The sequence below is a fragment of the Lagenorhynchus albirostris genome, chromosome 13, assembly GCF_949774975.1.
Source record: "Lagenorhynchus albirostris chromosome 13, mLagAlb1.1, whole genome shotgun sequence".
NCBI lineage: Eukaryota > Metazoa > Chordata > Mammalia > Artiodactyla > Delphinidae > Lagenorhynchus > Lagenorhynchus albirostris.
The window spans coordinates 400,613-413,047 of record NC_083107.1 but is presented as its reverse complement, the minus strand read 5'-3'; the positions used below and the strand labels follow the sequence as shown (position 1 = coordinate 413,047).

The following is a 12,435-nucleotide window of genomic DNA, read 5'->3' as shown; positions in this document are numbered from 1 at the left end:
TGCCCTGCGCTCCAGTCTCTTCACCCAGGTTGGTCCTAAATCAACTGCCCACCTGTTTTCACTGCTAATCAAACTCCTTTCTCGGTTCCCGAGATCTCACCAGGGGTTAGGAAAGTGACCTCTGACTAACCTTCCCTAAGCTAGTTATACTTTCACAAGAGGAGACTTGGTGAGGAGAATTCAATGCCTTTGTTTCTGAAGCCCTGAGTCACTGCCCTGAAGACTGAGCATCCTAGCTACCAATTTGCCAATGAGGACAATTTCCCACTTACACATACAGGACGGCCCCAGTTAATAACTCATCTTAAAACAAAGCTCCTTTATAACAAAGACATCTTTTAATGTTTGAAAATCATTCAAGCAATCCTGGCTTAATTAATAACGCAAAGTAACAGTCCAGTTAGTATACACTCAACTAAGCAAAAATATCACTGTGCACAACTTACATTTGTCCATGAAAAAACGAGTACAGACCACTCACAAAACATTTATGGTATCCATCAATATACTCTCTACCTAGCATTTCATTACTTATGGCCTCTTCCTACACATACCAATCACACTGTCTAATGAGAACAAAAGGACTCCTCACTGTCTCCATAAACATGGTCCGAATAGAGGGCAGGATAACCTTGATCCGGTTCTTCAGAGGAGAGGGAAAGGAAACCAGAGAAGACGTCCCACAGTTCTTGCACCTCATCTTTGGTAAGCCCTGTGGTTGTGTGACGCCAGGCTGCCTGAAACTGGCTTGGAGGGGCCGGGGACCCCATCACACCTGGCAGGAACCTGCAGGGCCAGCCCGTCCTCCCGGTCCCTCCGCACACACATCTCAAACAGAAACTGCCTCTTCTCCTTTCCCCCAACCTTAACTCCTTCTTATGCCTCACGATGCATATTTTATTTTTTCAGCATATGTCATAATTTTAATACTTGCTTCAGTTGTTTTACTCAGGTCTGACATCCCAGAAAACAACCCTATTCCTCCTATATAATTTCTACTTCTGTTAATAAGTATTTCTGAAACACATACTTTGTGAACTAAATGACTACCATGCAACCTCTGCTAAACTGCCATATGCTTACATTTCCATCTGTCAGTTGGCTCAGGCCTAGATGTCAGAGTATTTAGGATTGTTTCAACAGGAAAAGATTCCGGATGGCCTTAAATGGAACACGGCTGAGAGGGTGTATCTTTATCCCTCTCCCCTAACAGAGGTTCCACAGCCTCAGCCCTCCATGTTCACTATGGCACAGCTGCCACTTCCACTTACTTGCATCTCCAAGCATCTTCCCTCGTAACACAAAGAAATGGGAGTGAAATTCTGACACCTAGGTTCATTTTCCTCCACTTCATTTCTCCCAAAGGCTGCATTTCAAAAATCTTTCACATGCTCTGTTTGACTCTACCTTCCTTTTGTAGTCTCAATACCCGGTTCATTTTTTTTAATTTGCCCCAACAATTTAGTTATTCCATAATTTAAATTTTTCTAGTGTCAGAAAAAGCAGACTGAAAGAAATCTGAAAATTCTAGAATGTAGTCAATCATGGCTCCTGAGAGAATATGGTCACAATGTTTCTCAAAACAGATGCTCCAAACACATGGTCTAAAAGTATCCTGTCCTTGGAAGTGCTCCAGAAAACCCAGGGCTCAGAGCTTCCCTAAGCTGGTAAAAGTCTAACCACACACCTTCATTTGCCTCTGACAGGGAAAGCCTGCAGATAGCCAAAAGGGAGCTTGTACATCCCTGTGGCATTATTTAAATTAACCAAAACAAATGAGGAAAAAGGGGCCATCAAAACACAATTCTGGACAACTTTAAGATTAGCACACGAAAGTTCACCTTTACAATGACTAGTTCTGGAACGAATCACATAGTGTAAGGAACCTTGAGTTCTATTGTATCTAAACTGCTTCAGCTAGATCCTCAATGAAGAAATCTCCGGACTTTTTGAGAAATACAAAGAAAGTAGTTAATTTCAAATAAGTGTAACTGCCAAATACAAAATTTCAAAGACAGGAAGAACACTCGAGCAGAATATGCGTATTTACTAAAAGTAATAAAAAATTCTAAGCATACTAAATCATGATTGGTTTTGAAGGTATTTAAAATGGTAGTTTTAATCTTGTGGTTTTGTTATTGAGACTGTGAGCTGCTTATTTCCGTGATCTTCAAATCAGTGGTAGACACAAATTGTAAAAGGTGTTAAATAAAATTTTAAAATAAAGCATCATCTAAATCAGACTTTCTCCCAGATATGATCAAAAGGAAGTGTAAAAATTATTCTCATTGAAAAAGCCTTGAGAATCAGGTATTTTGTACTAGGAATACTTAAAATCTTAAGCAGAGAAAATTAATTTAGTATGGTTAAAAATAAAGGGCCAGGGATTTCCCTGGTGGCACAGTGGTTAAGAATCCACTTGTCAATGCAGCGGACACGGGTTTGAGTCCTGGTCCAGGAAGATCCCACATGCCACAGAGCAACTAAGCCCGTGAGCCAGAACTACTGAGCCTGTGCTCTAGAGCCTGTAAGCCACAACTACTGAGCCCGTGCACCTACAGCCCGTGCTCCGCAAGAGAAGTCACCTCAACAAGAAGCCCGTGCACTGCAACAAAGAGTAGCCCCTGCTCGCCACAACTAGAGAAAGCCTGCATGCAGCAACAAAGACCCAACACAGCCAAAAATAAATAAATAGATAGATAGATAAAAAATAAAGGGATAATAAATATTCTTGAGAAGAGTAAGTCTATTCTGTAGTAAACTACAAAAATTTAAAACACCCTCTTTCTCCTTTCCCACACACCCAAATAAATAATCAACACAAACAGTTATAGTCTGGAACTGTGTTAGGATCAAAATCAGCATGGAAAAACCTCAAAAGCTTGGAGGAAGGTGGAGCCTCGTTAGAACATAAATGCAGACTAACAGCTCCTAGCTGCCCGTAAGAATTTATAACAGATGTGTGTAACATTCAACAAGAATAAAATGATTCAAGGTGAACATACTTCCCATATAAAAAATATTCAACACCGGTCCTCAAAGACGTATAATCATGGCTACGGAGGATACAAAGAATATTACAGGTTGCTTTTCCTGAAGACAGATCATTTAATTTAGGGGGTGAGGGGGAAATGCAAGGTTCACTAAAATTTAATTGATGTGAAAAGTTAAGTAACAATACAAAACATAAGTTAGGAGGTATTGCAAGGAAGCACATGACTAGTGGCAAACAAGCAGTACAACAGACTGCCACAGGTTAAAGCGCTCTGGGTAAGCTTCAGAGAAGATGGGCCAGGAACTCGGTCTTTCATTATCTTATGATGATTACAGGACCTGGACCAGTGGGAAGGGATGTCTCTCCAGATCAGAAACACTGAGACGGTAATTAACTCCAGGACATAAAAGAGAAGAATTAAAAGTCACAACTTCAAGGTAGAAAGTAAAACAAATGAGGGAAGCTTCTAAGATAAAAAAATTATCCTCACTGAATGATAACTGAAAAAGAAACATAAGAGTTCAAAAGTATAGCATCTGAAATAGGAAATGACAGAGGCAGTTTGAAATTGAAAAGATCTGGACACCATTTAAAAGCTTTGGTAAGGATAGTCTGAAGAAGCAGAAAATTATGAGTGTGTTTCTCAAGAGACAGGAAAAGGTAGTCAACGTCATCACAAGATCCACTATCAGAGTCAGCAATAAATAACTATACAGTCAAGATCTCTTGAATCATAAAACTTATGCAATTACTAATGGGGGACATGTGGAGACAGTGGCAGGCACAATATGGCCCAAAGCAGACCTCATCATCACTAGCTGTGATTCCTTGAGCATGCACTAAACCTCCCTGAGTCTTTTTAATACAACCTTTGAAGGTCAGTTTCCATTTACAGTTATTACAAAATACTGGCTATACCCCCTGTGTTGTACAACATATCTTTGAGTCTTAATGTCCTCTTCTATAAAAAAAAAGGTCTGAAAATCTGAAGAGTTTCAAGTGAGATTTAACACAGAGCTCTTTAAAAACTAAAGGTAGAATGAAAATGAAAATACAACATACTAAAATCTGTGGAACACAGCTAAAGCCCTGCTGAGAGAGAAATTCATTAACACCATGTGCCTATATTAGAAAGGAGGAAAAGTCTCAAATCAGTGATCTAAGGTCTCCCCTCAAGAACTTAGAAAAAGAAGAGCGAAATAAACCAAAAGCAAGCAAAGGAAATAAAGATAAGATCAGTAATCAGTTTATTGAAAATACAAAAATAATAGAGAAAAACCAATGAAACAAATAGTTCTTTGAAAAGATCAATGAAATTGACAAACTTCTAGCAAGACTGACAAAGGCAGAAGATGCAAATTACCAATATCAGGAATGAAACAGGGACTGTCACTACAGACTGAAGAAATCAAAAGGATAATAAGATAATATTATGAACAACTCCATACACAGAAATTTGACCACTTGGAAGGAATGGATCACAAAACCACACACCATCACAACTCACCCAATGTGAAATAACGTGAATAGCCAGATAACTAGTAAGGAATTGAAATCTGTAAGTTTAAAAATCCCTCTCCGTAAACTAATATGTAGACTTAATGTAATATCTACCAAAATCCCAGCAAAATTCTTTGTAGGTAGACAAGACTATTCTAAAATTTATAATGAAAGGCAAAGAAACTAGAATAGCCAAAAAAAATTTTGAAATATAAGAATAAAGTGAGAAGCATCAGTCGACTCTATTTCAAGACTTATTTATGTAGCTACAGGAATCAAGACTGCATGCTAACAGAGACCCCAGAAAGAGATCCACACAAACACGCTCAACTGATTTTTGACGAAAGTGCAAAAGCAATTCAAGAGAGGACAGATAGCCTTTTCAACAAATGCTGGAGCATCCATAAGCCAAAAATGACCCTTGACCTAAGTCTTGTATCTTATACAAAAATTAACTCAAAATGGGTCATAGGTTTAGATGTAAAACAAACTATAAAACTGTTAGGAAAAAAATTAGAGAAAACCTTTGGTACTTTGAGTTAGGCAATGGATTCTTAGACTTGACACAAAGGTACAATCCGTATAACGAAAAACTGATAAAATGGATGTTATCAAAACTTTTAAAAACGTTTGCTCTGCAAAAGATTCTTTAAGAGGATGAAAAAAACCCACAAAGAATGAGGAAAAACATTTGCAAGGACTGGTGTCTAGAATATATATTTTAAACCACATAGCAAGGACTGGTGTCTAGAATATATATTTTAAAAACGTCTAAAATCAGCAGTAAAAAAAAATCCAATTAGACAATGTGCAAAAGAAATGAAGAGACATTTCACTGGAGAATATACAGATGGCAAACAAGCACATTAGAAAAATGCAAGTTAAAACCCCAATGTATCATTACATACCTATCGGAAGGTCTAAATAAAAAAACAGGAACACCAAGCGCTGGGGAGGATGTGGAAAAACTGGTCTTGCATACGTTGCTGACGGGAATGAAAAACGGTGCAGAAACTCTGGGAAAGAGTTCGGCAGTTTCTTATGAAACTAAACATGCAACTGTCATGTGAATCCCAGAGAACTGACGACTTACACCTTCCTCATGCTACATTACTAAAGCAGCTTTATTCATAACAGCCCAACACTGGAAACAACCTAGGTGTCCTTCAAAGTGTGGTATATCCACCCCCTGGAATACTACTCAGCAATTAAAAGGAACAAACTAATGATACTTGCGACACCTGAATGAACCTCCAGAGGATGCTGCTGAGTGAAAAATATCCAATCCCCAAAGGTTACACACTGGGCGATCCCATTATATATCAGTCTCGAAATGACAAACTTACAGAAATCACAGACTGCAGTAGTTGCTAGGGGCTAAGGAGGAGGTGGAGTGGAAAGGAAGTGGCTGTGGCTACAAAAGGGCAGCGACGGGCCCTGGGGCGAAGGAGAGCCCTGTCCTCACACAGCAGAGTCAGTGTCCTGGATGTGCTCTTCACTGTGGTTGGCAGCATGTTATTATTAAGGAAGACTGGGTAAAGGGTGCTGGGGAATTCTGTTACTTCTCACAGTTGCACAAAAATTTACAATTATCTCAAAAAGTTTAATTAAAGGTAAACTTATTGCAAAATAAGCACAGCAACTGACAAGAAATCCACCATCAATTAAATGATTAAACTCTCTCCAGCCCAAGTTTAATTCTGAAGACTGAACTTCACTCTGAACCAAAGAGTTTAAAACACATTTTCCTCACCCACACGTGCACACAAACACAGCAACGGTAACAAGGCAGTCCAGACAGGAAAGCTGAGACCTCCCTAACGACAGGACACAGAGGAAAGAGACCTGGGCCGAATCAGGACAAAAACCCTTCTCCAGGCTCTATCAAACAAACGGGCTGTGTGACTTGGGAACATCACCCAACCTCTCAGGTCCCCACAACCTAAACTTTTAATCTGGGAGACTGCTTAGACCAGCACTTTTCAAACTTTTTGGTCTCAGGCCCCCGAAGAGTTTTTTTTTTGATTCCCTTATTTTTTATTTATTTTTTATTTTTTTGCGGTACGCGGGCCTCTCGCTGTTGTGGCCCCCCCGAAGAGTTTTTGTTTACAAGGATTACGACCACTGATATTTGTAGTATCAGAGATTAAAACAAAATTTTCAAAAGGCAAGTGGTCCTTCCACAACTTATAGCGTCTGGAAAACTCCACGGCACTCACAAGAGAATGAGAGTGAAAAGGGCAAGGAACAGCTTGGAATGGCCGAGGACACAACTGTGACCATCCCACGGCTTACTCTGAAATGAGATCAGTGCATAAAAGGGACTTGAAAGGTAGAGAACACCGAACAAATCAGCCACATCAGTTATTTTAACAGAAAAGGGCGCCAAGGCGGGAGAAAAAGGCTCCAATCCCAAGGAGGTCGATACTAGGTAAAATGGGGGGCTTCTATAGGCCTGGGAGGCCGAGTCAGTGGGCCAGCCCGCCACCGGCCCGCTCTCGCGCGTTCGGGACCGTTACAGAAACCGCCCCCGCTTCAGACTCAACTTCAGGGAAGACGGGAAGCCCCGCGAAGCCTCGGCCGCCGGGAGGGGCCGCGGCAGGAAGGCGGGGGTCCCGGGGAGGGGGGGGCGGGGGACTCACCAGGTGCCGCGCCACCTCGGAAGACATGGTACGAGCGGGGCTGGGCGGGCGGAGGGCCAGCGATGCGGCTGCAGCCGGCCGAATGGCGCGTCCGGCGGCTGAGGGGCGCTGGGGGCGGGACGGGACAGGAGGGGGCGGACGGGAGGGAGAAAGGGAGGAGCGGCGGAGAGGGGTCCGGCGCCCTCAGTGACGTAGAGGGCCGGGCGGGATGGCGCGGGGCGGGGTCCGGTCGGGAAAGGAGGGGAGCTGAGGGGAGGGGTCCCGTGGCCTCAGTGACGTAGGGTCCGGGCGGATGGCGCGGCGGGCAGGGGTCCAAGAGGGAGGGGAGGGGAAATGAGAGGAGGGGTCCAGCGGCCTCAGTGAGCTGGGGGGGCGGGGCGGGCTGCGCGTCTCCACCGCGCCCAGATGCCGCGCGCGCGAAGCGGGCCTGTCACAGGAGTGCCCGGACCTTTTAGCGAACCACCAGTTAGTGCCGGGGAGGGAATGGAGCACACTCGGGACGCGAGGAGAAAGACGCGCGGAAAAGCGAACACTGCTTTTCCGACCGCCGGGGCGCGGCTGAAGCACAGATTGCGGCCGGAGCTGGCGCCGGAAGTGGGCAGGGTCTGGGCGTGTCCCCTGGCAGGAGCGGCCATTGCGGACCGCTCACGGGCCGGAAGTGGGTGGACCCAGGGCGTGTTCTCCGGGGAGAGCACTGATTGCGGCCTGCGCGGGGACTGAAAGGGGGCGGGTCGGACAGGAGCGGGGCCCGCGGGAGCTATAAGGCGGCCAGTGAGAAGGCCGGAAGTGGGCGTGTCCGTCCGGCGGGGGCGTGTCCGCGGGCGCGGCCGGGGGGCGGTGGCGGCTAGTCAGGCCGCTGCGGCGCCTGAGGGGCCTGAGGAGGGGCCAGCCGCGTCGGTGCGGAGCCGGCCAGGTGAGCGGCCACGGATGGAGGGTCCAGTGGAGTGCGGGGCCCGGGACCAGGCCGAGCTGGAGCAGCCCGTCGGCGGCGCCCTGGGCGGGACGCCCGAGCAGCGCGCCAGCGGCCGCCTCAGGGAGCCGGGGCACTCGGCGGCATACCCCGCCGACCCCTCCGACCCCGCGGACGAAGCCCCGAGCGCGCCCCCGGGGAGGCGGCCCCGCGGCGGCCCCGCGGAAGAGGGCGCGCGGCCCGAGGTGCCTGGCGATGCGCCGCGGCCCGGCCGCCCCGCGCCCCGGGAGGCGGCGGGCAGCTCCCCGCAGCTGCGGCGCGGCCCCGGGGGCGCGGACGGCGCGGCGGCAGAGGAGGAGGGCGCGGGCGCGCTGACGCTGGACCCGCTGGAGCACGCGTGGATGCTGTCGGCCGCCGACGGCCGCTGGGACAGCCTAGAGGGGCTGCTGGCCTGCGAGCCCGGCCTGCTGGCCAAGCGCGACTTCATCACCGGCTTCACCTGCCTGCACTGGGCGGCCAAGCACGGCCGGCAGGAGCTGCTGGCCCTGCTGGTGCGCTTCGCGGGCCAGCACCGGCTGCCGGTGAACATCAACGCGCGCACAAGCGGCGGCTACACCGCACTGCACCTGGCGGCCATGCACGGGCACTTGGAGGTGGTGAAGCTGCTGGTCGGGGCCTACGACGCGGACGTGGACGTGCGCGACTACAGCGGCAAGAAGCCTTCGCAGTACCTGAGCCCGAGCACCGCCGAGGAGATCCGGACCCTGGTGGGCGCCCTGGACGAGGACGAAGCCGAGAGCACGGCGGGCAGCGGGGGAGGGCGCTGGAGGCTCTCGAGGGTGCTGCCCTCGACCCTCATCTCCGGCAGACTCTCGCACGCTCTGGAGGACGGCGGGGACCACCACCACCATCACCATCACCTGGCCGAGGGATTGGCTGCGGGCAAAGCGAAGGAGCCGGGTCGCAAAGCCTCGGGCAGCTCTAGTGGGCGGATGAAACCCAGACTCAACAAAATCCGCTTCCGAACCCAGATCATCCACACCACACCCTCTTTCAGAGACCCGGAGCAGCCCCTGGAGGAGGGGGAGGACGAAGAGGAAGACCGGTCTTTTAAAGGCCACTCATCCTCATTCAAACTGAGACCCAAGTCCAATGTATTCGGGTAAAAATGATTTTAGAACGTTCTAAGACTTGTTTGTCGTCTTAGGAATAGGGTACTAGGTGTAGACAAGGAAGTGAGACCAGAAAAGACTTAAGCTAAATGCTGCATTCTTACTTCGGGGGCTTGGAAAGGATGGGGAGGAATTCTCCTTAGCAGTATGGCTGCAGTGGATTTCCAAGCGATTCCTCAAACCTTGACCTAGGCCTCTTTTCCCCCTGCCACCCTTCTGCGCTGGAGTCCCTGTTTCTAAGGACTGAAAGTGTATCAAAATCAGGTGCAGAGTTGATGACTGAGGGTCCCTTTGATTGAAACATTGCCGGCTACCATGCAGAGTAAGGAGCATTGCACATTCGTTTCTGTTTTTAATAGTGGCGACTCTTCCAAGAGCAACAGGAAATGCAAATTGTAATGAAGCTGGTAGTGTTTGTAAGTGTGAACAAACCGACATACTACCCTGTGTTTTTACTAATTGCATTTGATTTTAAGATGCTACTGAAGGTCAGGTCAGAGTTGAAATGCACAAATACTAATTAGAGAATAATGTGAATGCAATTGGAAATCTCTTGGTACCCTACTTGTAAGTAGTGTTCACCTCTTTTCAAAAGCAATTTCAGCTTTGGTCACTGAACTAAAGAAATAGGCAACATTCACTTTTGAGTTAATCTGTGTGGCTTCCTCTTAATTATCTTAATTATCTCTAATACCACTGCACTTAATTATCTCTAATACCACTGCACTTAGTATTAAGGTACATTATTAATAACTACATAAATTTTTATTTAAAGAAAACCCTTTTTAGCAACCTATGGTACTTTTAAGTAAATGTTACCTCTGGTTCTGATTCTCACTAACTTGTTTTGCTTTTCCAAAAAGTCTGAATTTGTCTGAGTTTTTATTCTGGGGGTAATTTAACCGTTGGTTCTACTTGGCATGACCCTATTTGACAGTGCTTAGAGTTGAATTGCCTACAGAAACTGTTTCTGGTTTAGATTATTAACAAAAATTGACATAAATGTTAATGAACTGATGCTTCTGTGAAGTAATTATTAAATCAACTTAATATTCTCACATAAGGTACACTTTTTTTTTTTTTTGCGGAACGCGGGCCTCTCGCTCCTGTGGCCTCTCCCGTTGCGGAGCGCAGGCTCAGCGGCCACGGCTCACGGGCCCAGCTGCTCCGCGGCATGTGGGATCTTCCCGGACTGGGGCACGAACCCGTGTCCCCTGCATCGGCAGGCGGACTCTCAACCACTGCGCCACCAGGGAAGCCCAAGGTACACTTTTTATTTTACTAATGAAATACATTAATAGTCTCAATACTTTGTAGCAATGTTTTGCAAATGTTTAAAATACTCAATCTTTTCAGTTTTCCAGTGTTTCCTTGAATCTATTAGAGACATGGAATGAAGTTATTGGAAAGCTGGCTAGTAAATCTACCCAGTTAAAAATAGCACTTTATAAAAGGGAAAAGAAAATAGATGGGACGATTTCTATATTTAAATGCTGCTGGTTATTGAATCCCTTCACATATAAGTGAAAAAATATCGGTCATTAAAATTAAAGACTCGTTTAACTGTGGTTCTTAATTATATTTCGTTCAAATATGTTAGGGTGAATGTCTTTATAATTATTGTTCAATTTAGCTCACAGACATATTAAATTCACTTGTAACAAGATTCAAAACGACTTGTGGGAGACTAATTCCAAAACGTCCTTCTCCCTTGGCCTTTTTGGTCTCATAGTTGCTGCAATATAAGTATTGCAGCCTATAGTGATGACAGAGTGAGTTAACAGATTGCAGAGTGAATGAACCAATACATGAATTGCACAGAACTGCAGTGTTTAGAGAGTTCTTAGATCTTTAATTTCCAAAGTTGTAGAAAATTTATAACAAGTTGGTCACACCTCTCTAGACAGCAATTGATTTTGTTTAAAGACTAACGAAAAACATTCACATAAAATATATAAACCATTGTCCATTTGTGTGCCTTTACTTTTGTTTTAGGATTATGGAAGTGGGATATGTACATTTGAGAAGCACTTTTATCCATACATGTGGATGAAAATCTAATTTTGTATAAATCAAAATTAGGTTCCTTGAAGGTGAAAAGCAGTCATTTGTTCCGGATCATAACCACATTGCCTGTATCTAGTGTGGGATAAGTTGTAACTTCTCACTGAGTCTAAGGTTTCAAGGACGTGTGAAGCCAAAGTGAACCATAAAAACACTGCGGAACCACCTCCATGTTCCACTGAACAGTGTTAATCTCTCAAATGTGTATGTTAGTGCCTAATTGCACAGAATCTGTAACTTGCTAGATCTTTAGGGATGGAGTCAATACTTAACTTGCTTTTCACATTAAAGAATTCAACTTTTCAGATAAAATATACTTTAAAATTTCAAAAATCATTCCTGGGGGAACTTTTAGCATTCCTTGTCATGATGTACTTGTGTGCAGTAAGTGCAGCATTTGCAGCTGCTTAACTCTGTTCCTCTTATTTTTTCAATTTCCAAATTGAGATTATAAAAAGCAAGTGATTTGTGTAATTTGATGTTTGTGGAGTTGTGCCTACTATTAATGGAAATATGCACGTCAGTTACTCAGAGGTTGTTGATGTGAAACTGGTTAGAAATTCCAGGTGTGTCGGTGTGTTTCTTACAGGTGCACTGGACACTAGTGAATTTGTCACAGCTCTCTTCACTTTTATGGTGTATAAAGTACAGCTAGCTTATAAAACTTGAAAATATGGCACTAGTCTATTCATGCCTGAAATCTTGGAGTCCAGGATGCCTTGTCTCTTACTTTTCAAATAAGTGAAACTTTGGGAGTTTAGAATGTAAAATTTGTGAAGTTTGTTTTGTCAAAATAAAACGTTCACACTAGATTTTTCCTCTGAATTGTCTAAATCGCTATAGTTCTTTATATTTTTACCTGTCTGGGGTTTTACATTTCACACAATGCTTTTTGAAGTTTGCATCTAGTTGATCCTTTTTCTATCCCTTAAATCACTGGCCATATATCCTTAATTTACAGATAAGGGAATGAAGGTTGTTGCTGTTCAGGGTTACAAAGTCAATGACTGTAAGATCTCAAGACTTGATGCTTTTCCACAACATTATCTTTTCTGCACTTTGAATTGCCAAATTTTGGCAAAGGTGCTGCAGCTGGGCACCAGTAGTGGAGGAATCAGCTTGGGGAGAGGGTAGTACCTCTACCACTACCTT

General features: G+C 45.1%; 2 protein-coding genes and 1 long non-coding RNA gene across 4 annotated transcripts in view; 2 read left to right on the top strand and 1 right to left on the bottom strand.

Moving 5' to 3' along the window:
- SEPTIN10 (septin 10) overlaps positions 1-7,287 on the bottom strand; it is a 52,550-nt gene extending 45,263 nt beyond the window's left edge. The window contains exon 1 of one of the 2 annotated variants that reach the window (XM_060168689.1): positions 7,138-7,287. In XM_060168689.1, coding sequence (XP_060024672.1) covers positions 7,138-7,164 — 27 coding nt within the window. In that variant the 5' untranslated portion in view covers positions 7,165-7,287. Of the gene's footprint in view, positions 1-5,403; positions 5,467-7,137 lie in introns of those variants that run through there. The other variant, XM_060168690.1, reaches the window with a different exon arrangement.
- Positions 7,288-7,968: 681 nt separating this feature from the next.
- On the top strand, positions 7,969-9,918 carry SOWAHC (sosondowah ankyrin repeat domain family member C). Its single transcript, XM_060169620.1, has one exon. It carries the CDS (start codon positions 8,065-8,067, stop codon positions 9,211-9,213), a length of 1,149 nt encoding a protein of 382 aa, XP_060025603.1. The 5' UTR covers positions 7,969-8,064; the 3' UTR covers positions 9,214-9,918.
- Positions 9,919-10,383: 465 nt separating this feature from the next.
- Positions 10,384-12,095, top strand: LOC132531656 (uncharacterized). Its single transcript, XR_009544160.1, has 2 exons — positions 10,384-10,483; positions 11,215-12,095. It is a non-coding gene; the product is annotated as an uncharacterized LOC132531656 (long non-coding RNA).
- Positions 12,096-12,435: the final 340 nt, after the last annotated feature.